At 34.9% G+C, this 27714-nt stretch overlaps 3 protein-coding genes across 4 annotated transcripts; 2 read left to right on the forward strand and 1 right to left on the reverse strand.

Annotated features, from left to right (window-relative positions):
- Positions 1-6180: 6180 nt before the first annotated feature.
- Positions 6181-11295, reverse strand: LOC121247586. Its single transcript, XM_041145961.1, has 8 exons — positions 11247-11295; positions 10970-11202; positions 10453-10583; positions 10210-10299; positions 9639-9691; positions 8211-8313; positions 7720-7825; positions 6181-6526 (listed from the first exon to the last, which is right to left on the reverse strand). Exons 2-8 carry the CDS (start codon positions 11184-11186, stop codon positions 6510-6512), a joined length of 717 nt encoding a protein of 238 aa, XP_041001895.1. The 5' UTR covers positions 11187-11202; positions 11247-11295; the 3' UTR covers positions 6181-6509.
- A 4948-nt stretch (positions 11296-16243) lies between these two features.
- Positions 16244-22080, forward strand: LOC121246225 (DEAD-box ATP-dependent RNA helicase 20). Its single transcript, XM_041144303.1, has 10 exons — positions 16244-16528; positions 17281-17546; positions 18398-18577; positions 18691-18852; positions 19052-19206; positions 19430-19522; positions 20044-20129; positions 20232-20458; positions 21285-21515; positions 21659-22080. The coding sequence occupies exons 1-10, from the start codon at positions 16473-16475 to the stop codon at positions 21715-21717; spliced, it is 1515 nt and encodes a 504-aa protein (XP_041000237.1). The 5' UTR covers positions 16244-16472; the 3' UTR covers positions 21718-22080.
- A 639-nt stretch (positions 22081-22719) lies between these two features.
- Positions 22720-27127, forward strand: LOC121246232. Of its 2 annotated transcripts, XM_041144318.1 has the most exons (4): positions 22720-22899; positions 23058-23246; positions 26685-26789; positions 26847-27127. In XM_041144318.1, the coding sequence occupies exons 1-4, from the start codon at positions 22857-22859 to the stop codon at positions 26990-26992; spliced, it is 483 nt and encodes a 160-aa protein (XP_041000252.1). In that variant the 5' UTR covers positions 22720-22856; the 3' UTR covers positions 26993-27127. The 2 variants fall into 2 exon arrangements, with proteins under 2 accessions (XP_041000252.1, XP_041000251.1); XM_041144317.1 differs by having other exon boundaries at positions 22730-22899; positions 26685-27127.
- Positions 27128-27714: the final 587 nt, after the last annotated feature.

Raw genomic sequence — 27714 nt, forward strand, 5'->3', positions numbered from 1 at the left:
TAATGTCTCGCTCGGACATGAATCATGTGTCGACGACGACAATCAAACAACGTTGGTCCCTCGCCAACTGGAATACGTATCAACATCTTTTAGTACTTACCACGAACTTGTAGCATGCATTCATGTCGATCTAGCTCTGAACCGTATAATTTTAAAAAAATAATTTATTTATAATATTTTATATAACATAACAATGTGTTAAATAAAAAATATTTTTATAAAATATTTTATAAAAATAATATAATTTTATAAAAATATTGTTCATTTAATATATTATTATATAACATATTATACAAAATTGTGAGTATATCATTACTCGTAACTTTACGATCATAGATGCAAAGTCTCGTGAAGTTTTGAGGAATGTGCATCAATTAAAAAGGGGCTCGAACATGATCTTTACCCAAAACCAATGCGTGTTGCTCAGTGGTAAAACCTTGTCAGACAGGCAGCGATGCAAGCTGCTCTGCTAGCTAGATCTGACCTTACAAACGGAATGATATTTTGCTGCGGACATAAAATATATCGATGGATTAGAAATATATAAATATATATATATAAGATCATGTTATTATTCAAAGAAATTAGGGATTTTTTAGTTTTGGTTTCTTCTGAAATTGCAGTGGTGATAATGACAAACAATGTTACGTTTGGTTTGGATATAAGATTTGTTTCATTTCATTTCATCTCATTTTATTTTATTTTATTTTATTTTATTATTATAATTTTTTTAAATTTTTACATAAAATATAATAAATAATTTAACTTTTCAAATTTTAAAATAATAATAATATTAAGAATAATATTTTCTTTAATTTTTAATTTTTATCTTAATTTATATTATCTAAATTTATTATCTAAAAGTAGGATTACTATGCTGTCTTGCTCTTACTACTGAATATATTGTCTAGTATTTTTTTATATTTTTTAATATATTTAAATATATTTAAAAAATAAAAAAATAGATTAATATATTTAAAATCAGTTAAAGTAAAAAAAAAATTGATAAGCAGTTAAATAAAACAGTCAAAGTGAGACAGTATAATAGAATTTCTCTATTATCTAAACAGTACCTTAATGTTCATTCCCATGCATGTAATAATTCACGGGTAACAGTACTCAACAGTACAAAGCTAAATATAGGACGCGAACGGTTCACGTGCTAACCTACGGGCTAATTAAAAAGTTGCAAAGGATCGGTCAAAAAAAACAAAAAAAAGGTTAATTGGTCAAACAAATCTGCGCAGCGCTTTGAGGCCGGCGCCTCGTGTGTTTAAAAACGGAGGGATTTTGGCATTACCATATTTTTTTTTTTTTTTTTTTTTTTCTCATTCCGAGTGCTAGGATTTACATGACTCTCCATGTAGTGTTGCGCTTCAGGCCGGATGGATGTCAAAAGTGTTTTTCCACCGATCAATAAGAATATGCTATGTAGGTATTTTATGAAAAAGTAAAATAAAATAAAATGTAATAGATTTTGTTTTATAGTAAGAAGAATCACTTCTCTCATTCTCTCTTCATCTCCCTCTCCCTCCCAAATTTGAGTTCATTTTGAATTCTCAGCCCAATACAAAATCAATTTTCTCTCACTCTTCCTCTTGAATTTGAGTTCATTTCTCAGCCAAATATAAAATCAATTTTCTCTTCCTCTCCCTCTCCTTCTTGAATTTGAGTTCATTTCTCAACCAAACACAAAATTATCTCTCTCATACTCTCTCCCTCTCCGTGTCGAATCTGGGATGCCAAATACAAAATCACCTCTCTTGACGGAACCTATCTGCGCAACGGAGCCAACCTTCTCAAGCTCCATCTGTGCTCCATACTACTCCACCACGCCAATTGGCCAAGACAATAATTTCAAATAAATGGATCATAGGGGTCTCGATCGTTTAGTACTTTAATCATGGTAAGGCTTAGAAATGACATCATCTTTAATTTACAAGACGATATATTTATCGATCTGAAACGGGCTATGAATTTCAATCTATATATATATATTCTCTAATAAAACACTATATATATAATTTAAAAAGAAACAAATATACAAAATGTTTGTTGTAGATCATCATGAAAACAATTGTTCAAATGATATTTTTATTTTCCTACGTATGCAAAACAATTAATTGTATTAATTAATTACCTAATAATATTAAAAATATTGAAGATCGATGATGTTGATAAAGTTTGATCAGTGTGGTCCTTTAAAAAAAGGCGTGCCTTTAAATATATTGCATGGGTTGGTTAACTAGGGAGTGCCAATTGATCAACAATGATCTTGAATGAAAGGATTATTATTCTTTTTCCTCATGTATGTCAGTTCAATTCTGAAAAAACAGCCCATGCTCTAGAATGCGACCCATGTCTGCCAATGGATGATAATTGAGAAGTACCATGCAAGCAGAATCATCATCGGTTCAAACTTAAAAAAGAGCGTAGATCAACTTAATTTCTAGGCTACCTTTTAGCCTCTTAATTAATTCAATGGATGATTGGATATATATATATATATATATATATATAATATATATATATAATTTCTAATAGATCCATGTGACAGGATGGTCATGATCAATTAGTTGTTTTCCAACTTGCATAATTAGTTGTCATTGGTGTTGTGTAATTCACAAACAAATGCATCAATCATGTCGAGAAAATCTTGCAAACCCACTTGAATATATTAAAAGCAAAATTTCCCCACCCTGGCCTCTCTCTCTCTCATTAGATTGAAATATGATCAGTAGAATTCCGAGTAGGATATATGCGACTAATTCATATTGATTGATGGGTCCCAAGTCTTGTGCAAAGGTCAATGCCAAGCACCCTGTATGCTGTCTTCCATTAATTTTCACGGTTCGTTAATTGGTGTACCAATACTTCAGCATTGAATAATTTTATATATTTCGATTATCCAAGAGTCCTATATATTTCGTTCTTGCTAATTTGTTCCATTTATCAAAATTTACAAAAGGTATTGGAACATTTGTTTTTTTTTTTTTTTTTTTTTTATGTTTCTTATGTTTTTTAATTTTAGAAAGAAAGGAGGGATCGGAGGCAGTTGGAGTTTGATGGAAAATGAATATATATATCTAGCAAAAGATAACACGATAATTCTAAAGCACTATAAAATGATGAGTATGGCACGTCAGCATGCAACACAAATGAGACAGTGGGGCCACAAAGAGATGATCATGACACATCAACACAATGCAACCAATGGGACCATTTATATGATAACAGATTATCACATTTTGATGTTACATTTTTTTCTTTTTTATGAGTATAGTTGCCGTTAATTACAGCTTTAGAAATAGGATGATATATCAGCATGATCAATCAAACCGAAAGAACAAGGAGTTATCTGAATACTTGCTATGCCACGTAATTGTTTAGCCATTTCTGTAACCTTTCTGCATGATGTACGTATTGCATGGGGTCCTCCTCAATCCATTTAAAACAACTGGTTTGTAGAATGTCTGGGCCTCTTACTCTCCCAAAAGATCAGAAAAGCATTCAGATTTCAGAGTGATAAGCATCTGCTATTTCATCCTAATGTGATGAGCTTTTAATGTGATGGAACCATTTGATATTATGGACATATGCACATGCAATATCATGTTCAAATGCTTAATCTAAAGTACTGGACGAGCTTTGAAGTTCCTTGTGTACGTGATGAATCACTTTTGACATGATAGAACCATTTGATCATTTGATATTATAGTCATCCGCACATCCATGCTCAATCTGTGTTAAATTATTATTAAAGTCAATTTGGATTCAAAAGTACTTCTATTTATGTTATCGTGTTAAATTATCACTTGTTTTAAAAATTTAAATTAATGAGAATAGATAAATTTGATAATTATTTTATTATACTCTAGATAAAAAATGTTACAAGGAAATCTTACATACACCATATATCTTCACCTAACAAATATGTGATTTATTATTTTTATCCTTCTATTTAAACACATACATATTTAAGTAGTAAGATAGAATAGCAAAAATGACAAATCACGAATTGATTAGGTAGAAGCGTGTGATATAAATATTCCATATAGAATTTTTCTGAACGACAAAACTAAATGTAAGCCATGAAACAATTTCATTTATGCAGTCACTAAAAATGGCCCTGTATTTTTGCCTGATATATGCCCTTAAGCTAAAGATTTTCTGCCTAACTGGTGTATGCTAGAATGCTTCTAAAGAAAGAACAAAGTTAGGTAGTTTTGAAGAGTACTATATTCGATTAGAAAATTGTGCACTATGTATATACATTGCAGTTTTTTTGATAGTTTGAAAATGATTGAAATGTTGATAACTCGAGAGATGATTGCAAATTGGATGGTAGTTTGAGCAAAGAAACATCTTCAAGCAAGATTGTGCTCATTTTTGAGGTTTTGGTCTTATTCTGTTGATGGGATCTACTCTAATTAAAGAGTAATACTACTCATCATTTCAAATTTTATCATCTCAAAATGTGACATTAGATAATTGGATATTATTTATTATATTTTACTTGTGAACCTATCATCTAATACCACATCATGAAATGATAAAAGGATGATGAGAAAATTGATGATGAATAAATTTTTTCCTGATCAAAACTTTCTTTCAGTCATGGAGACTAGAGAATTGCCTTTTGGTCATACTAATACTAGGTAGAGAAGATCTCAATGATCTGAATGGTTTGTTGGATCATCAACGCCACCTTAATTATTTACCATTTAACCTATGGTTTTGGAAACATTTAAGACCAATCTAACTTCATAAATGCAAATCCAACAAACCATTTTGTCATTTCCATAACATTTTCTAGATTGTGTGCACTTTTGGTCAAACTTTGCAAGCATTAGGGACCAAGGTCTCAAACACCAAGCCCCATAGGACAGTATTATTTGCAACCTCAGCAGCAGAACGTAGAATAGGCTAAACAATAAGTTGAGCTATGCGCTTGACCACCATAGATTCTCTCATGTCTTTGTGCAGCAAAAAGGGTCCAACCATTTGCCTTTACGGCCCTACATCGTGGTCCACCTTATCAAATCTGTCCAAATCCTAAGTTTTTTTTCTGAACCATATATAATGTATATATCAAAATGAATGAAAAAAAAAAGAAAGAAAAAAAAAAGGGTAATGTTACTCTTTATCACACCAATTGATATCACACGTTTTTAGTAGTTTCATAATTCAATAATTTAAATATATCGTATCAAATGTATTACTGAGAATAATAAAATTAAAGATGAAGAATAGTATATTTTAAAACTAAATATCTAAGTCAAGTTTTTTTTCGAAGAATCATGATCTAATCATAGAAGCTAATTGAACTAGCCGCTAATTTTTGCTGACTATTTTTGTGAACAAGGCCTACTTAATCAGAAGATGAGCATGACACCTAAGCTTATCTATATAGAGAACAAGCCCCTACTTCTCTATCACCAAACAAGATAATGTTTTTGCTTTCATGAATCAACTTGTTGGCAGTTATCCCTTTTGAAAACCATACAGTTTCAGTGGTAGTGACTAGTGATATAAGATAAATGGATAGGTCCTATAAGCCAACACAAGAGAGAGATCTGTTATTTTCACTACTTTAGTGTGTTGAATTATTTAATTAGTTTAAAAGCTTGAAAATGAGTGTAAAGTTGATCATGCTCTTAAACTATTGATCAACTTTATAGAATCAAGTTCAGATACTGCTATGGATAACGTGCAAACGATGAATCGGACTTATCTTTGCATATGGATCGTATCGCCACATATTCAATCAGCTCATTTCCATGAGCCCTATCCATAATGCTTGTGCTCTGGCCCTACATTATCATACTAAAATGTCACAAAAAAACAATGCTAAATATAGTTCTAAAGTGTACAATTCTCGAACACTCTTTGAAAAAATATGGTCTACCATAAAAAAAATTAATTTTTTCTTATGGATCCTATAGTTATCCATTTTTTTCAAAAGAAGTATATGAAACTTGCACACTTCAAGATTGCAAATATCATTTCTCTATATTTTTAAATAGATCAGTTGATTGAATACAAATAGCTCAAAACAAAAACCCCCGGTTTTTAACCTTTTGTGTATTACACTTCTTGTTAAAGATATTTTTGGACCTAAATGCGAAAAACTACACGCATTTTGTTTTGCTGTTTAGATGATGTTAGTTCGATAGAACATGAAAGAAAAACAAGCGTCTTTCAACTTGAGAAATTGTGCAAGGTAAATAACTTGGATTACAGGGCACTATTACATGTAACTCAGCAAACTCACCGAATATGCCAAAAAACAGGGACACCATACCATCTAATTTACTACTAGGAAACTCAACAGTTATTATATCATGCGGTTATCTTTAAATAATCTCATAGACGGTATGATGCCAAATAAGCCAATTTTTTGCATGATATACAGAGTTTCCAAATTGCTAGCAAAAGTCAACAAACCAATATTAATACGGGTCAATCGGCACCCCTTGTAACTTGGGATTCAATGCCCTCTTCATCCACTATCCTGCTTGCTTGCCTGGGAGGGAGAAGGGATAACAAGACAGACAAAGAGTAAATCTAGTGAATCAGATAGCCATGGACCAGCCAAGAGATCTGGCCAATTAATAAAGCTAGCCACAGTTGGAATAATCACTTTAACAGGATAGAGGATGCACCTTGAATAGATGCACTAAAAATCCCATTCAAGGTAGTTTTGCTACCCTGCTTTTTTACTAAGCAATTTCCAAATATAAACTTTTTCAATGCTATTGTATTTCTTTTTTTTTATAAGTAACTAGATAGCTTTATTGAATAGAATGAAACTAGGTAATGAAGCTATTGTATTTCTACAGGATAAATGTCTAGAGATATGCGCAAAAGCTTTTGAGTTAACATATAATGTAAACAGTGCTGTGGAACATTGTCAGGAGTCTGCTAATTGTTGGCAAATAGCAATATTCGTCCAAATTTGACTGTTAAGATCAAGAAAGATAGGCAATGTGGAGTAATCTTATCATTAGAGCTTAATGGAGGGTGCAATTTGACAGTCAACTGTAGTTGGGGGTTACAATGTGTCAATTTTAGTAGTTTGTAATACAAAGCATAAAACACCTGGGATTTTTGGGTTGAAAAGTGTATTCAACCCAAAAAAATGCAAAATCCCAAAATTGTTGAAAAATTCGAGCACATTTGGAAAAAGAAAAAAAAAAAAAGAAAACAATACAGAAACTCTGTTTTTTTATTGGCACCAGGTGTCTAAGATAAAGTCTCAACTAATCCCGGGAGTGCACAGGCCCTTGGTAAGAAGTTTCTTGCAAGTGCACAACTACACAGAAACTCTCATATCTAAGCTAACCACTTTATCAATTATTCGAGAGAATCACCATAAAAGATTAAAAAACCTATGCAATGCTCAAAAAGTTCTAGCAAGTGTTTAAAAAATGGTTGTTGTCTTGAAATGAATTCCCAAAGGAAACAAAGCGTTACTTCATGATACAGATGCAGCTTTGATTCAAAGGAAACCTGAAATGGCATTAGGGTGAATTTGTCTATATAAAAACAAGAGAGAAGCATAAGTTACCATACAGGAGTAGGTGTATATAAAACGTCAGGAGGTTAAGAGTACGGTGTAAGAAGAGCACTGCAAAATAGCTAGGATACTTGATATGAATCCCCCATGAAAGGAAAAAGAAAAAGAAAAACTGTACTCTGAGATAACTGTTAGCTTACTCTTTGCTTCCTCCAAAATCAACTGCATAGAAGAATCTGTTGTGAATCCCAATTTTAGCATGATTTCTTCCAAGCGCTTCACATTTTTCAAGTAGAGATAACCAACCTACAAAGTATATAATTGCTTGGTTAAGAAGTGAAAACAATTTCCTGATCACCACTTGACTTCTCAAAACATCAAAAATTTGATCACAAGAACATCTCTTTCTTGCCACAATGAAAATAAATGATGTAGCCAGGTTCATTTGTAAAGTTTCCCCAAGTGAAGACACAAATAACATGCTACAAATAGATATATCTCAACACAACATGTCAAGCTGAAAACAACATTGATGGTCAACTTCCTTGCTGAAATTTCTTATTACTTACAAAAAAAAACTTCCTTGCTGAGCTGACAAGTTTCAAAATAATAAAGCAACTGTCAACCAAATGTGCATTTTAATTTTGATCAGTATTATCTGAATAAGGCCACAAAGGAACAAGAAACAGACTAATGTTTCCAGTGAAGATGCTCTATTATAAACTGCAGCACCAGCACGTCTCTTTGTCCGTGTTTTAGCTGAACCAATATTCTTTCCCCAGCGAAGAACATCCCTGCAATTTAAAACATAAATTTTGCAAGTTAATGTAGTGGTCTGTTACACACAAAGAACATGCCTTCATAGTTTTAGCAAATAGCAATAAACTTTTCTGATCGGTAAAAGGAGTTTTAGCAATAAACTCATAAATGATTTAAGCAGGTGTTTTTTTTTAAAGAATATACAAAGCATAGAACATACATAATCGTTCTTAGGGCAGAACAAATATGATTTTGTTGGTGAATGGATCAATCCTACTCTTGAATACTCCCCAACTTTTGCCACACAATGTGCTGCTATTTTTGTATTGTAGATATAACACCCACGTTACTAATGGCCACAATATACATTTTCAAAATTGTGGAATCCCTGAAAGTCATTCTTCCAACCAATCTGCCAAACCTTGTACTTCGCCTATTACCCTCAAAGACGACCATGCACAAATTAATCAAGTATTAGTATTGACTATGAGCCACAACGTCTTTGGAGGTGCTTTCAATTGAGTTTTAGAGAGGTATCAATACTTGAATCTCAAACAAAATATTACATGTATGAAGGCTAGCATCAAATCCAAGTGACAATTGAGCTTAAAAGTCATGAAATCATTCTTAGTTGCTTCTGAAGAACCCAACCTCAATAGTGAACCTATTGAGCTTAAAAACCTTGTCACTTATAATCACATATGCCATGAGGGACAATGTGAACTTCTGAAACTTCCAAAATTACCTCCATCAATCATGTCACTAACAATATATTTCCCCATAAATAGCACCATCTAAATAAGCTATGGACTATCTACTTATTTGTAAACAGATTATGGAGTTCACTGATGCTTGCAAATTTTCTACGAGAACTTCATCTACTTCTTTTGGGGATAACTCTACATGATCTCCTTAAGCCATGAGATGCTTCAAAATTACATGCTTTCCTTAGTTTTAACTAGTAAACTAGGTGCCCAAGTTGTCCATTCATTTTCACTCCATACTCATTCAGTCATTCTCATCTTCCACAAAGCAAATTTTCCTTCAATTCAATTCCTTGACTTTAACTCAAATCTCTTCTTCCTACCTCCACTCACTAAAGATTCAATATTCAACCTATTCCTGTCCTTAGAAACTCCTTGAAATGAGATGAGATGAGATGGTTTGTGTTTCCAATGACAGGAATAGGTCGAATATTGAACGTCCTTGGAAACTTATGCCGCCAGACTATTCTTTTCCAGCTGTCAACATGGAGAACAGGCATAAAAGAGAAATTTCGCATTTCATAATTCTTTACAAGATGAAGGTTCATGGCGGCAAAAGTAGAGTAAGATGATAAAGACCATAAATCTTCTAGTACCTTTCTTCTTCTGATAAGTATTTCTCACTAAGAAGTTTCTGGAGCAATGCATCCTGAAAGAAGAAACACCAATGTTAACATCTTTTGTCTATTTTCATCCGCCCAACAGAGAAAATGCAGAACTTAATTTTTTAAAAAAATTAAAAATTGCATAACAGCAGCATAAAAAGATTCAGGAATGAGGAAACAGTCCTATACAAGTTAGTAGTCATAAAGAAATGGAACTGGACAGCTACAGGTAAGCCTGAAAATCAATAGCAGAAAACATTAAGGACAACCACACTCTATTACTTCCATCTCCCCAAGACATCTATTGGGAGCGAGCCCACATCTGACTCTAACAAAGATAACTTCTAGAAGAAACAGGACGTTTTACATGTTGAGGAGAGTGGGGGTTTGGGTATAGAAACAGAGTAAACTGCATTAGACAGCAAAATCATCTTCAGCACAGGAAGCTCAAGTAACAATTATATGTAAATATCCCAATCCAAAAAAAAGAAAGGTTCATAACACCCCCATGATCATGCTTATTCAACTCAAATGTTCAAAAAATGCCGGAACAAAATCTTACTTGTGCTTCACAACGTACAACTGCAGTCACACGATCATTGTATTCTTCAATATTCAGTGGAGGAAACAAAAAGTGCCTGCGAGCATACAGCTGCATATTTTCAGAATTAGTGGAAGTAAGATGTACAGGAAGATAAAATTCACCAGAAAAGAAATCATATTAGTCGTTATATTGCAAACTTCACATTTTCATTAGCAGCAAATCGTAGTTACCACATGTCAACCACCAGAATTATAAACGAACCTCATAGATGCAATCACCAATATATGCTAATGACGCTGCATTAAACGCGGATCGAGGCTTCTGCACTTTTGGAGGACTCGGTAACCACCGCTCGTATCCCATATAACATTCATCCCGTTCCACTATTTCTTCTACAAATCGGTAATCAATTAAAAAACCATTACGATAATACTATGTTTATATCATGGTGAAAAACGTATTAAATCAAAGAATTTGACTGCAACTTAAAATATCAAACCATTATCATCTGTTTCTTTCTAATAACTATTGTTTATAGAAAAACAAATATACTTTTTTAAAAAGAAACAAGCGCTAACATGAAGAAAAACGGAACAGACAAAAAGATTAAAAAAAGAAAAGAATAATGCGGGAAATTGGATTGCATTTGCATGGGACTTCTCGAAATTCAACATTCTCCATCACCGTTTATTTCCCTTCCCACAAATTTTTCAGCCACCCAAAACAACGCAGAAGAAAAAGCTCACTAAAATACCAAATATATACAGAGAGTAATCACCTACACTGCTGGGGCGCTTGAGGAGGTCCAAAACGGAGGGTTCAGAACGGGTCGTTGCGACGGATAAGGTAATGGTTGGTAGGGTTTTAGGCTTAGATGTGGTGTTAGGGTTTTTGGGGGGTTTTCGTGGGGCGTTGGGGTTGTAAGATAGCCTCTGTTGCGTGTCCCATGAGGCTCTGACCGCCACTCTCGGCGAAGGCACGGATAGTGTTTGCATTCTTCTTCTGGGTGTGGTGTTGTGGGCGGGACCGGGGTTTCTCTGAGACTCCAGGCAGTGGAGTGCTTCCTAAACTCAACGGCCACGTTAAGCCCTTGATTGGATAACGTGCTTCAAAACCTTTTATAATTTCCGAATAATATAAAATATCTTTTAATTTTGAATCTTAATTTTTTTTTAATCTAATTATTATCTGCACACAAAATTCATACAGCTCATTCAAACTTTCAAATAAATTAAAAAAAATACAACTTTTTTAAATTTTAAATAAAGATTATAATAATTTTTTAACTTTATAATATTTTCAGACTTTGTTATGTTCTGAAAATTCCAAGAAAATTATCTCAAACTCTGAGAAATCGGGTGGTAGAGTGCGTCCAGAGTGGCAGATGCAAGATTTTAGACATGTTATTAATTATTGCCAATTTCGTGGGTTAAACACAACGAATCAACTATTTACTTGGAATAATTTTCGAGAGAGTTATGCATATGTTAAGGAGAGGCTGGATCCTTTTTTGGACAGTTGGGATTGGTTATAGTTATACCCCTCTTTCCATATTCAGAATATATGCACTCTTGTTTGTGACCATAATTGTCTGTTGTTGACACTGAGGTTTTTTATAATTCAGCTCCTGGTCGGAGACACTTATTCCACTTTGAAGCCATGTGGGTAGGGTCCTTGGGCTGTGAGGAAACCATAGCTGCAGCTTGGAATTACTCAAGAAATGATACTAGATGGAGTCGATGTCATTTTGGGAATCATTTCCACGGTGGAACAAGGACATAGTTCTTACAGACAGTTTCATGGCATGTTTTGGGAAAAAAATCTGGAATTTGAATCTTCCTACTAAGCTTAAACATTTCACTTGGCGTGCTTGTGGAAATAGCTTACCAACCAAACAAAATTTAGTGACTAGATACATTCTTGGTAATGCAGTGTGTGAATTCTGTTAGATGGCAGTAAAGAGTGCTCTCCATGCTTTGTTTAGTTGTTCTATTATATTTTGGTTGTAGATGACTTTTCTTGAAGGTAATAGTTTCAATTTTCATAAGCATTGATGTTTTGATTTGTTGGTTTGGAAAGTGATGCAGCTTGCTGATCAGTCTTTCCTTGAAAGGTTCCTAACTATAGCATGGAGTATGTGGAAGTATCAAAACATGAGGTTGTTTAATGAATCTGTTGTTGAACCTTATGATCTTCTTGTTAACAATCTTGATTGTGTGGATAGTTTCCATCAAGTTAAATCTCATCATGTGGGTAGTAAACAACTCCTAAAGCTATGTTGGCAACCTCTTCCATGTGGTAAATGTATGCTTTAACTTTGATGGCTTTAATTTTCATTTGTTACAAAAATATGGTGTGGGTGCTATACTAAGGAATGAAAAATGTGATATGGTTATGGCAATGCGTCGTTAAGAGGAAGGAATTTATGGGGTTGAAGACATTGAGGCTTTAGCAGCATTATGGGGCATCCAAATGACAATATCCATAGAGATTTTAGACTTGATTCTTGAAGGTGATTCAAAGATTATTATAGAGGTTTTGTGTTATGAGAAAGAGTCTTTCTCGTTTTATGTAAGGGTGGGCAGCGGGGACCCGCACCTTGCTGCCCCGCCCCCATTCGCCCCTCCCCGCATCTGGCCCCCTAATAGGGGCGGGGGGTAGGGAGGGCCTAACCCCCATTCCATACTTATATATTTTATTAAATAAATATATATTTATATATATTTATACTATATACAAATATAGTAATATGTATTAAGTATAAATTTTACTTAATATTTTGTATAAGTTGTAGTATGGTAGAGTGATCCATTTATAAATTGCTTTCACAATACAAGTTTCCCAATGTGAAATTCTTGTATTACATTGGCAACCTATAAAAAGACTACTCTACCACACTACAATTTACACAAAATATACACTAGCAAGTTTTTAAATTATTGTCATATTTACAAATTTAAATTTACAATTTGAGTTCAAAAATATGTTTTTTTATCACTTTTTGACTCAAGAATAATTTTTAGGCCTAATGAAGTATAGTCTATTGTTAAAGTGAGCGGGAGGCGGGAAAGGGGCTACCTCGCACGGTATGGTGTGAGTAGCACTCCTAATCTTGTGGTCCTTTGGCGAAGGTGATTAGAACCTTGCTATCTTCTTTTTATTCCTTTGACATTGTTCATGTTGATCAACGTGGTAATGCGGCTGCATATCTTTTGGCGCGTCATGCACACATGGTGTCTGATATAAATTGTACAATAGTGGCAAGATCCTCCAGATTTTGTTGTTAGCCGCTTTGTGGATAAATCAACACTCCCCAATGTTTAACTTTTTATTATTTGCTTGTGAAGTTTGTTTATATTGATGTATTTGTCTATGTTTATGTAACTAAATGACATGTTTTTTTAAAAAATATTTCACTATTATTTATAAACTATTTTATTAATTATAAAATATTACAAAATGTCCAAACGAGTCCACGACATACACAGAGGAAAAAACAGGTTTTTTATTTATTTATTTTTTTTTAATTTTTTTTTTGTTGTTGTAAATTCAACGCCCCACGTTTTATTCATAGCACGTGTTAATTTTTTCTTGGCTCATTTGACATATGATGTCATATATTAACTAACCATAGATTGATAACTTGATATGTGATATCGGTATACCACATTACAATCATTCGATAGCTTTCTAACGAAAGATTGACAAAAATATTAATTGATCCCATATAGACGGCAATATGACATACTAATGCCACATATTGGCCAAATAAAATTAATATGTGACATTAGAATATTAAGTGTACGTTAGTTTTGTAATAGAATATTGGCAAAAGCATTTTAGTGTAAAAGCTCGGGTTTTCATTTTTGAAAATATGAGATCCTAGGTACTGATTTTGCTATTAAACATGTAAATAATAAAACATTTATCAGTTTTATGTCTCGTTTGGATATAGAAACGGTTTCATCTCATCTTATCATTACAATTTTCTTAAATTTTCACACAAAATATAATAAACAATTCAACTTTTTCAAATATCAAATCAATAATAATATAAAAAATAATATTATAACAATATTTTATTCAACTTTTAACTTTCATCTCAAACTATTTTATCTCATTTCACTATCTAAACAGAGCCTTAGTATATGTGCAAGGCTCAAACCTTGTCTACACGTGTTTATTTGGGTTTGTGACAAGAAATAGAGCTTTTCACAATGAGGGCTACTAGAGATACAAAAATAATCCCACAAAAAAAATCTCACATACTGATGTGACACATTAGCAGCAGTGTGCCACGTCACTTTTTTTTTTCCTCTCTCTCTCTCTGCCGTGAGTTCCACGCTAGTGATGCCGCTTGGACTGTTGGTGTATTTTGCCCATCCTGAGGTGATCCCCGACCGCCATGATCGGCATGGAAAGAGGGCAAGGGTGGTAGTACGAGGGGAGAAAAAGAGAAAAAAAAATAAAGGGAGACGTGGCACACTAGCATCAGTGTGTAAGATTCCTTAGTGATATTATTTTATGTCTATAATATTTTCCTTTCACAATAGATCGTTTAATTATAGAGCTTTCTAAAAATTTTTACTATGAAAAATTTGTTTATTGCTTGATAAACGTTCACTTAAAAAGTTTTTAAAGTTAGTTATAGTAAAAAAAAATACGTTAGTTACAATGGTTTTTAAAAATATAGTATTATTTGCGGAAAACTTTTCAACAAAAGTTTCAATTTGGTTATTTCGAAAAAAGTAGGATTTTAATTTGAGTAATGTTACTCATCATCCGACTTTCATCATCCTTCTGTCATCTTATGATGTGACATTAGGTGATTGTAAATTATTTATTACATTATATTTATAAACTTATCATCTAATACCACATCATGAGATGATAGGAGGATGATGAGAGTTAAGATAATGAATATATTTTTTCTTTTAATTTTGTATAATAATGGGTTGTGTTTGGGTAGTGGAGTTATTCAATATTTTTTTATTATTTTTCACGTATTTTTACTACCTTTTATTATTATTTAATATTTTATAATTATTTTTTTACTACTATTTACAGATCATTTGAGATCACCTCATTATTTAAACGTAAACAAATTGAGATCACTATTGTAAAATTTTTTTTATAAATTTACCAAGCATACCCTTTTTTCCTTGATTTTTTTTTCATATAAATATCTTTTCTTTTGTTTTTTTCTATTGGCCAATGCAAGGATAAATTATTAGATACTATGAAAGAATAAATGCTACTTATCATCTATACACTACCACATTAATATATGATTTGTTATTTTATTGTTATATATATATATATATATATATTTGAAATAAACCTCTGTATGTTTCCCTTTCATTATGTATTCAACTTATTACAATATTTGTCATATACAACTTTCTGAACAATCTCAGGTGGGACACATTCCATCCATACCCTTTCCAATTCTATAGATAATCCTAGCTTAGCAAGGCTATGTGCCACTTCATTACAATCTCTAAACTCAGTTTCCGCCCTCTACAACTTCTAAGTTTCTTCTGCGGATCCCCCACCACTTACCCTCTCATGATTCATCCTCATCTTCCTTATTCACCTCATCCACCACCCTCTTTGCATCTCCTTCAAACCATACTTATATACACATTAATATATATGTATTTAAATAAAATGATAAATCTTATATTAATGTGTGATGTAGAGAATGATAAATAGAATTTTCTCCTCCCCTCAAATTAAAAATAATGCGGTTCTCCCAGTCAAATAATAACATGTTATTAAAATTACTTATATACATTTGATTTTCAATTGAAAAATTTTAGGTATAAGTCTCACATTTTGATATACCACATAAAAATATGTGATTTTATTCTTTTACCTTCAGATTTTATGAAATCTGAAATATGAAATATGAAAATAAAAAAATAAAATTATATACTTTTAAATGATGTATAAAATGTAAAATTTATGTGTAGCATGAATCTTTTCAATTGCACGTCAACTTATAGTAAATTTGAAGTAATGCGTACAGTATTCTGAAATATACATCTGTCATTTTATTGCTGGAGGTTTCCGCACTCGATACACAACGGCGTCGTGTTAGCGTACCGCGGAAAGCTCTAATTTCCCCCTTCGTTGGTCTACTTTCCTCGGAGCACCAGCTTGTTGCTTCTGCTTCTTCTACTTCTTTCTTTAGTATTCCGAATTCCCTGAGCAAATTCCCAATTCGATTCTGTAAAATTCAGTCTGATAACCTCACCACCGGTAGAAACACTCGCATCATGAGCCGCTATGACAGCCGCTCCGGCGACCCCACATCCTACCGTGACCGCAGAAGGTAACTCTCAGTGTCTCACCTTCATTTCTTTCAGACACGCATACATACAGTACTGCGTGCCTACCTTTATGCGTTACCGGGATTAAACTACACGCGAGCTTCGTTAGATTTTTTGTAATTTCTTCTAATTTCATTTCATGTGAATTAAATTTTTTCCCTACTTATTATGAATATCTCTTCCTTTAATCTATTGTGTAGGTTTATTTTTTGCTTTGCTTGTATATACATGTGGACTTGATTTATATACATCAAACTTCTGGGTTTCTTGTTGTAGTATGGATTTTAGGTTTACTCGGTGATTCTGGTTCTTCTATCTCTCAGTTAGGCCCAAATGAAAACTCTGTTTTGTTTTTTTGGAGTGTGTCTGAATGGTATTTACTCAATGACTAATTATCAAGTACAGTCTTGTTTTGTGAAATTTGATTTTGCTCGGTGACTGAGTTTTGCACTCTCTGTCTCCATCTCTAACTATCTCTATTGACTCCAAAGTTAACCCTCCCTCTCTCTCTCTCTCCTAGTTTTGCGAGTTAGTTTTCTGAGCGCGACCATTTTACTGAACAGCTTAGTTTTGTTCGAATTTCATTCAGATTTGTGGTATGCCATATAGATGTGTTTGTCCAGTGACCCATTGTCAAGTACTGACCTATTTTCTGGATATTAATTGTGTGAATCTTGGATTTTTCTTCCGGCTTCCAGTAGCCACCACTGCTAGAATTGGTTGGATTTTTTTAATGAACTTTTTGTTGTTTTAGCGATTCGGGGTTCGGTGGGTCTGCAGGCAAAAGTGGCTCAGTTCGGTCCTCATCTAGCAGGAATACTTACGTTGGTCTGGAGCCACCGAAGAAGTTGGATTTGGATGGGTTGACTCCTTTTGAGAAGAACTTCTATGTTGAGTCGCCATCAGTGGCAGCAATGTCGGACAGGGAGGTTGATGAGTATCGAAAACGAAGGGAAATTACTGTTGAAGGCCGTGATGTTCCAAAGCCTGTCAAGAGTTTTCGTGATATTGGATTTCCAGGTAGCTTGTTGAAGAAAAACTGGTTCTGTTCATTGCTTGAGGTTTTGTATATGTTTAACATAGAGACATCAGATGAACCTTTTTCGATATCTTGCATCTGTCTTGCATTTATTCAATCTATTAGGAATGAAAATGCACTTCCGTATGCATTGGTGAGCATTCCCATCAATTTCATCTCGAGAAAGAAAGCCTTTGGCATCTGTCTTGCATTTATTTGACCTATTGGAATGAAAATGCATTTCCATATGTATTGGTGAACGTTTCCCTCAATTACATCCCAAGGAAGAAAACCGCCAAAGTTGGAGGAACTGATCAGACATCAATTCTACAATTAATGGATTTGATTCTATCTGCAATGGTGCAATGGGGAACCTGCCTCTTTCCATCAGAGGCGGTGGAAGCAGCACCAGCCCTTCGCAATGACTGCTTGTTGATCTCAATCTTTCTCCTGCTCCTGAGCCGGAGCCTGCCCTACCTTTGGAACTTTTAGAAAAGAAATAAAAAAAGTGGCGATGCGTAGCAAAAAAGTGAAGGAGTTGATAGAGCATATCAACTTTTGTATTTTCAACAATATGAGCAACACATTTTTATGGAAATTACGTCTAGATATTGCTTGGAGAGGGCAGACTATATGAACTCTTAATTATCTCGTCTATGTTCAGTGTGCCTTATCGTTTGTTGAAATTTAGTGAACCTTACCTCAATTTGCAGAATTTTATTTTGGATGATGAGACAATTTGAGTTGCTCCTGTGCACCCTTGGGATTAGTCGAGACGCTGTTCCCAGACACCTGGTGCCTATTAAAAAAAAATGAATTGCTTACTTATTTGGATGTACCTTCTTCACAACAGATTATGTCATGCAAGAGATTACGAAAGCTGGCTTTGTGGAACCCACTCCTATTCAAGCTCAAGGATGGCCAATGGCTTTGGAGGGTCGTGATCTCATTGGTATTGCTGAAACAGGGTCAGGGAAGACACTTGCCTACCTGTTGCCTGCCATTGTCCATGTTAATGCCCAGCCAATTCTAGGTAAGGACATAGAATTTGGATTGATTGAATCTTTCAATCTGAACTTTATGTGCTTCTGTTCTGTTTGCAATTCTTGAGAGTAACTTTCTGTAATTTCCATATTGTTTTGTCAGCTCCTGGAGATGGCCCAATTGTGTTAGTATTAGCTCCAACGCGTGAACTTGCTGTCCAAATACAAAATGAAGCAACTAAATTTGGTGCATCATCAAAGATTAAAAACACGTGCATATATGGTGGGGTTCCGAAGGGACCTCAAGTGCGTGATCTCCAGAAAGGTAGGATGCCAATTAAGTTCTAAATGACTTGTCTTATTGTATTTATATTTCTATGAACGTGGGCCATATTGTTGTAGATAGTTATCATGTGAGATGACTTAACCATTAATTATTACTTTCATGAACAGGTTTTTGGTTATTATAATTGCTTATTCTTCTTATTGACGTTAAAGTTGAATTTATTCCGTTTCTGGATCAGGTGTTGAAATTGTTATTGCTACACCGGGGAGGTTGATTGATATGTTGGAATCACATCATACAAACTTGCGAAGGGTTACGTATCTTGTGTTGGATGAGGCAGACCGGATGCTAGACATGGGTTTTGAGCCTCAAATTCGAAAACTTGTTTCTCAGGTTTGAATTTCTTTCTTGATAAACCAGTCATCTATATGTTTGAGAAGATAGATGAATGGCCTGGTTCTGGGGTACTGATTGCTTTTGTTCACATTGATAACGCATATGCTTGGCAAGTGATAGAAGTATAACATATGGAAGATGCCAGCTAGCCCCCATTGGCACATATCAATGGCAATGCAATGGGACCTTTTCTTCCCTTCTAATGTTTTTCTCTATGCAGATTCGCCCAGACCGTCAGACTTTATACTGGAGTGCCACCTGGCCTAAGGAGGTTGAACAACTTGCTAGGCAGTTCCTTTACAACCCGTACAAGGTATGAACTTGGTTTTGTTACCACATAGTGGGATCTCTTGTATGAGGTTCTTTTATGCAATTCGGTTTTTATTTTACTTTTAATTTATGTAATTCTAGTGATGATATGTCATTTTACTCCGTTTTTGAGGGTGCTGTGTTCTGTTGCATTGGTACCTCCACTTTTTATCTTGAAACTATGGGTAATTTTCCTGCAATAATAATGGCTTGGTTTGTTATTGCTAGAGTTCTGCAGTTATGCCCCTTTTCAAAGCTCTATCTATCGTGCTATATGTGTGATTATTTAACAGTTCATTTGGATAGTGAGATGAGATGAGATGAGATGAAATGGTTTTAGATTAGTTGAATAAAATATTGCTAAAATATTATTTTTTAATATTATTATTGTTTTGAGATTTGAAAAAGTTGAATTGTTTATTAAATTTGTGTGAGAATTTGGCAAAATTGTAATGATGAGATGAGATGAAACCATCTCTGAATCCAAATAGGGCCTAATTGTCCCTTATCTTGGACTTTGTATAGGTGACAATAGGGTCTTCGGATTTGAAAGCTAACCATGCCATACGCCAGCATGTGGACATTGTTTCTGAGAATCAGAAATATAACAAGTAAGCACCATTGCCATTGTGTTCTTGTAGATTCCAGTTTTTTTTTTAATATGCCATATGGGATTTGATGTGGTCATGTTACTGACAAGCTTTATTTCCAAGATTGGTGAAGTTGCTGGAGGATATCATGGATGGCAGCCGGATACTGATCTTCATGGATACAAAGAAAGGATGTGATCAGATCACTCGGCAACTTCGCATGGATGGTTGGCCAGCCCTCTCAATTCATGGAGATAAAAGTCAGGCAGAAAGGGATTGGGTCCTGTCGGAGTTTAAAGCTGGCAAGAGTCCTATAATGACTGCAACAGATGTTGCAGCTCGTGGTTTAGGTATGAAGATAAAAAAATCAATGCTTGTTCTCAGACTCTGTAGAGATTTACATTTCAGTAAAAGAAATTGTGTTGTAACAACAACTGACAGCACCAATCATCTTCTCTTAGAGGAAAAGAAATCTCCATATCTTCATCTTCTTGTCAACCCTGTTTAAGCATTCCCTCAATTTTATTGGATGGCTTTATGGTCCTAATATATATCCTGTTTAAGAAATTGTGTTTACCTTTTAAGTAGGGATGCCCTTTTTGTTTGAGCATTTTGTAATATTGCTTTCGTTTAAAAAAAAAAAAAAATATTGCTTTCATTGATTAAAAACCGATGCAGAACATTTGCTGTGGCTCTTTGTTGTTGCGTATTATCTATTGGGGGCCCACCTTTATTTTTAATTTTCATTTTTTTGCACTCATCTGTATTTTTTTCATCCGGAATTCCAGATGCTGCTGCTTGTTCATTATAACAAACTCTATTTAGTTATTGCCTTGCGTAATTAGTTGCCTGTAAATTGTACTGCGAGCATTCTTTTTATCTAAGTTCGGGTTATTTTTCACATCGATGCTGCTTATATGACTATTTCAGAACTTATTTTCGTGCTTATGGATATTACCCTCGTATTCCTCCCCTACAGTCATAATTGACTCAATACTTGTTGACTATTCATCTGACCTTTTATGCTGATACGTGCTACCACAAGACTGTGTATACTCTGGCATGCAAGCAGAATTCCGTTGGGCTATTGGTTCTCTATTCAAAATGAATTTCCGAAGTGATGTTGTGAGCCTATGACATTTATTTTACGTGTAATGTGCTTTCATTTTGTGGCAGATGTGAAGGACGTGAAATATGTGATAAACTACGACTTTCCAGGTTCACTTGAGGACTATGTTCATCGAATTGGTCGAACAGGAAGGGCTGGGGCAAAAGGAACTGCATACACTTTCTTCACAGCTTCAAATGCCAGATTTGCGAAGGAACTCATTAGCATACTGGAGGAAGCTGGTCAGAAGGTCAGTCCTGAATTGGCAGCAATGGGGAGTGGTGCACCTCCCCCGATAGGTTAGTTGACTAGCTTGATCTTGGAGAACACACACGCTTTTTCAGGCACCCACCCATCCCCACACTTGTGTGCGCATGATCTGCATGTATTTTAATGAAATTGATTACTGAAAGTACGTTTCCATTGATAATCAATCAATCAGGTCATGGGAGTTTTCGAGATCGGGGGAGGGGTTATGGTGGTGGTCGCTCTTGGAACTAATTAATGAAGGTCAACTATGAGCTCGATGGCTATGGAGAAAAGCTTCGCTACAAGCGGCGAAGTCTGGCACGTTGTACTTGGTGGGCAGAACTAAGGATGATTTGTGTGACTGGAGCCTGGAGGGCAGGAGTTTAGTTTCCATGTCTTTGTCCATTGGACCTCCATTTCCTGTTGATTTTTGGGTCAATTCCTAGGAGACTAACTTTAGGGTCTCTCTCTCTCTCTCTCTCTCTCTCTCTCTCTCTCTCCATTCACTGTAGGTTGTATTCGAGTGTGAAAGACAACATTTGTTTATATCAGCGAATTGAAGTTTTTGAGGACGAATGCAATAGAACTTGGAAAAAATAGTCTTTCTAGTTTCAAGCACATTTCTCAAACTTGCTGTTTTCAATTTCTGCAAGCCTGGTATTAGTTTTTTCATTTTCTCCCATTGATTGCCATGAATATACGAAACTTGTGTTTCTTATTGACAAATCCATTTATATGCGCTCCTGACCCCCTCGATTTGGTATTATTTCTTCTTCATTTTGTACTGAGGAAGGAGGAAACTCATTATCAAATGCTTGGCTGATGATAACTTGCTTAAAGAAAGAGAAAAAATAATAAAGAAATCATGATTTACCTACAACATTGTCTGATCTGATCTAATTACTTATCGATTCTTCTTCCATCGACCAGATGAAAGAGTTGTAAAATTGCAATCTATGAAATTATCGTTTTTGTGCAGAAATTGTTTATATATTTCTAAAAAATAAACGTGATATTTGCTTTTTATAATTTAATTTATTTATATTTTAATAGTCATTTGATGCGAGAACAATGAAATGATGACATTTAAAATGACAATAACTGGTACTTTTCATAAAAAAAAAAAGAAAAAATGGATAAAAGTAATTCATGTCTCATATTTTGCGTTAAATAAATGGACTTTTAAGAATTACATGATGTTGTTGTTGTTGTTGTTGGGTTTTTTTTTTTTTTTTTTTTTTTTCGTTAAGAAAATTAGCCAAATTCATAAACAAGTGGGTTTATTAAAGGATCAGAAGCGTCAGCTTTGTATGTTCTTTTTTTTTTTTTAATAAGAGAGAGCGTCACTGTGACAAAAGTAGATTGGCGATCAAGAAAGTGAAGCTTAAACGATGAGCGAAGCTCCAAAGCTTTATACCAACAAACCCAAAAAGGGTAACTAAAATTTTCATTTTTTTTTCCTCTCTAATTTTGCCTTTTGTTTCTGAAAAAATACACATGGATTGTCATCTGCCATAAAAAATCTCCTGCTATTGTTTTTGCGGGGTTTGGTATCTGACTTTTGATTGATTGCTTGTGAATTTTGTGAACAGCGCAACTGAAACAATTTCAAGAGCAGCAACAGAAAGCCCAGGAGTTCCCTTCATCGTCGTCGTCGTTGTCGTCATCAATGGGGCCTCAGTCTTCAGCTCCGCCTCCTCAGCAGCCCCCAAAAGAGTCATTTGCTCGGCGCTACAAGTTTGTCTGGCCCATGCTCTTGGCTGTGAATGTTGCTGTTGGAGGTCCATTTCTTCAATTCTTCAGCTATGTGATAAAGTTTCTTTTTCTTTTTTCAATTTCCCATAAACTTAAGTGTATTGTTTAGTGTTTTGTTTTTATGTATAAAATAGTGTAATTGATTTTTATATTTCAGCTTGAAAGACTGAATTTTGAGCTTCTTGAGTGTTTTTCTTGATGCTGTTGTTGGCGGATATTCTGTAGTCTCACTTTTCCGAGGATGGTTCACTTTATGATCATGAGACATTGATATTTTTTCTTCTATGGGTGGGAGGCTGATTAATGGTTATGGATGAAAGGGAATGTGTTAAGAGGGGTTCCAGGGGTGGGCTTCTATGGGATATATGATTCTCCTTGGTCGAGAAATGGCGCAAGAATGTGATGACCTTTAGATCTGAATTGGAATTCAAGCGGAAGAGTGGTGGTGAATTTGGGGTTAATAAGTAAACATTGTACTTTGAGAATGGTAATTCATGGCTCTTGCTCCTGTTTTATATGTGGTGAGAGTGTGAGTTGTGTTACAATATATGGGTAGCACTGTAGCACGAGAAAAACAGTAAGTAAAAGTGCCAGTCATCTCAAAATAACTTTCAAAGCAACTTAGTTATGTTAGACTTGGGTAAATCTAACATATTAGTGAATGGCAGTCCGGTTGGCTTTTTTAACAGCTCTCGGGGTTTGAGGCAAGGAGATCCCTTATCTCCTTTTCTATTTGTAATAGTGATGGATGCATTGAGTCATATGCTTGAGGCGGCTGTCGAAGGAAGATTTATGTTGGGATTTGTGGTGGGTGATGAGACTCAGGATAGTATTTCAGTATCACGTTTGCTTTTTGCAGACGACACTTTGATTCTGTGTGATAACAATCAGGATCACGTTCATGTTTTGAGAGCCTAACTGTTATGTTTCGAAGCTGTTTCTGGTTTAAGAATTAATCTTTCCAAGTCTGAAATCGTTCCAGTGGGTACGGTCAAGAATATTTTGGATCTGGCCAATATTTTGAGATGTAAGGTAGCTTGGTTACCTATGAGATACCTTGGACTACCTTTGGGTGACCCTCACAATTTAGTTTCTATTTGGGATGGGGTGATTGAGAAGATTAGGAGGAGGTTAGCTGGCTGGAAAAAATTATATTTGTCTAAAGGTGGAAGAGTTACCTTGATTAGGAGCACATTGACTAATCTCCCTACTTATTTCCTCTCTCTCTTTCCTTTACCAGTTGGGGTTGCTAAAAGAATTGAGAGGATTTATAGGAATTTTCTGTGGGATGGTAATGGGGAGGAAAGAAAGTTTCATTTGGTGAGTTGGAAAAGGTTTGTCTTCCGGTTTCCTGTGGAGGGTTGGGAGTGCAAAATTTAAGACTTTTCAACAAAACTCTCCTTGGGAAATGACTTTGGAGGTACCATAATGAGACTAATGCATTTCGGAGAAATATTGTGGATGTTAAATATGGGAGGATGTGGGGGAATTGGTGCACGAATGAAGTTAGAGGGATGTTTGGGGTGGGTTTGTGGAAGTCTATTCGGCTGGGATGGGGAGATGTTGTCAAGAATTCCAAATTCAAGGTGGTGGATGGGGCAAATATCTATTTTTGGCATGACACCTGGTGTGGGGATTCACCTCTTAAGGTTGTTTACCCTAACCTTTTCAGGATTGCTAGAGACAAAGGGGCTGCAGTGGCTGATTCCTATCACTTTTCTAACAATTTGATTTGCTGGTCTGTGGAATTTATTAGAGATGTGCAGGATTGGGAAGTATGTGAAGTTTCTGATTTTTTAGGAAGATTATATGAGACGAAGCTTGATCAGAACAGGGAAGACAGTCTGCTGTGGGCGCAAACAGTTAATTCCAGATTTTTAGTGAGTTATTTTTATAAGTTGTTAACCAGTCATGGGATCAAAGACTATCCCTGGAAATGTATTTGGAGAGCCAAGGTGCCTAGTAAGGTTGCCTTTTTCTGCTGGCTGGTGTCCCTTGGGAAAATATTAACCACAGACAACTTGAGGAAGAGAGGTTTTCAGGTGACTGAATGGTGTTTTATGTGTAAGAAGGAAGGTGAATCTATTGATCACCTTTTTCTTCATTGTAAGGTAGCGACATCATTGTGAAATGAGATTTTTGCAAGGGTTGGCATTTTATGGGTGATGTCTATGCATGTGGCAGATTTCTTTGCATGTTGGCAAGGTATCGAGGGGAGAAGTAACAGCACTGCTGTGTTGAAGATGATCCCCCTGTGTTTACTTTGGTGTTTATGGTTAGAGAGGAATGGAAGTGCTTTGACAATTGTGAACGTTCTATAGGGCAACTTAGGGAGTATTTCCTTAGTACTTTAAGCTTTTGGGTGAAGAATCTTGTAAGGAATGGGAAAGATTGTAATATTTTGCTTTAGTTATATTCTGTTTTAGCTTGTAAGTAGGTGTTCTCATTTGTATACATCCTGTGTACTTGGGCTATGTCTATTTAATTGGAATAAAAATTTCTCTTATTAATTATAAAAAAAAAAAGAAGTTATGTTAGATTTGGGACTATGCATCTAGTCATCATGCTTGTTTATTGTCCATGTATTAGGACTCATGGAAACACCTGAATCATTAAAATGTGTAACTTCTACCTCTCTTCATCCTACAATCCAAAATAGTTCTGCATCTTAGTTTTTGGACATCCACTTTACTGAACTTGAATATCCATAAATCCATGGAACATAAGAGTAACCTAAGAGGTTGTCTTGAGGAAATCGTTCTAAACCCCTAATGATCAAAGACATACATATTTAACACAATTGTTTGGCGTGTTTGAGCAATCCATGGAGAGAGAGTAGAAGAGAATAAACTACTAGTTTCAAAATCAGTAAGCCAGAGTTCAATCAGATCTTGCAATAATCTCCAGCAATTGAAGCTAAAACACTGTGCCTTGTGTATAAACATTTTAGAGGTTGAAGATTTTGTCTTGGAGCTCAAAAGAGTACTTGAAAATAAATATTAATAGTGCAGGTGATTAAAAATAGTTTTTGTTTGCCCCAAGTTCGCTCGCCTACTTAACTAATTTCTGAGCAAATATTGATTGCTTTAACATTTAGGACTTGCATCAGGCGATCATATTTGAATCATGTTCGGTTTCTGGGGCAGATTTGAGATAGGTCACTGAGGTATGCAAAGACTTCAAGGGTGGTAAACTTGTTTCATTACATTGACATGTAAGCAGAATGAATAGATTCTTATGAAGGGAATATATCCTTAACATGTTTTAGTCCTCTATTTGTTTGAGAGGTATTCATAGTTTTGTGGAGTGATTTTTTCTTCTCTGTTTCTAGTGTAAGTTTCTTTTTATTTATTTAAAGTTGGTGAATTTCTGTCTTGAAACTTTTGATTTAGTCACTTGGCAAAATTATCTATAGTGCCCTTAACGTGCTTCTTATCAGTTTGAGGTTTGTGTGAACCATATAGCGTACTTCGTTATGAGGACAAAGAAGAAACAGACAGACGTAGAGGAAGAGGTTGCGGCGACACCCATTTCAACAGAGGCTGCAACAACTACTCTTGTTCCTGAAAAACCCTTACCCTTTCCAACCATCACAGAGGCTGTGAAATCAAGGGAACCAATTCCAGAGGATCAGCAGCGCGAACTTTTCAAGTGGTTATTGGAAGAGAAAAGGAAGGTCAAAACAAAAGATCCTGAAGAAAAAAAGCGCATTGATGAAGAGAAAGCCATTCTCAAACAATTTATTCGAGCAAAATCTATCCCGAGTATCTAATTATTGAACATTCACTATCAACTTTAGAGACGACTAGAAAGTATCATCTTTTGGTTTCCTTTTTCCATGTTAATTGACATTGAATGTAGTTTATACTCATGTTGAATACCAATGGATTCCCAACTCTGTTTGAATGATATCTTCAAAAACTTCATCTAATTCCAACCATGCTTTTGAAGTCATTGTTGTTCAAGTGCAATACAATAATTCCTAGAAAATACCAAGCCATAATTTTTATTGGAAAGTTTGAAACAAGCTGAAAGTCTGCAAACAGAAAATGATTTTGTCAACAAGAATCGACTACGACACAGTTAGATCCTTTATGGAGCTATCAGAAACATAGACCCTATGTTAAGATGGAAATAACATGGAAGCATCTTTTTTCACTTGAAAGTGTTTTGTTGTCTTCGTAATTTCTATACCCTAACGTGAACCATGCAACTTTTCCTGTCATGTCTGCCTGTATCTGTTGGCTTATGAAAACCGGGTCGGGACTCGGGATTCAAAAGTAATTAGGCCAAGTGTTTGTTCCTGAACGACCAAAATAGAAAGACGGTAAAGAGGAAAGGAATATTTTCCTTTGATTTTTGTTTCGTTTACTGCTCTATTTGGGACGCTCCCAAGTTTGAGCAAAACCGTCCAACTGCGGTTTGGATAGTAAAATGAAATGTGATAATTTTATATTAAAGTTAAAAATTGAATAGAATATTATTAGAATATAA

This window comes from Juglans microcarpa x Juglans regia, chromosome 1S (assembly GCF_004785595.1).
Source record: "Juglans microcarpa x Juglans regia isolate MS1-56 chromosome 1S, Jm3101_v1.0, whole genome shotgun sequence".
NCBI lineage: Eukaryota > Viridiplantae > Streptophyta > Magnoliopsida > Fagales > Juglandaceae > Juglans > Juglans microcarpa x Juglans regia.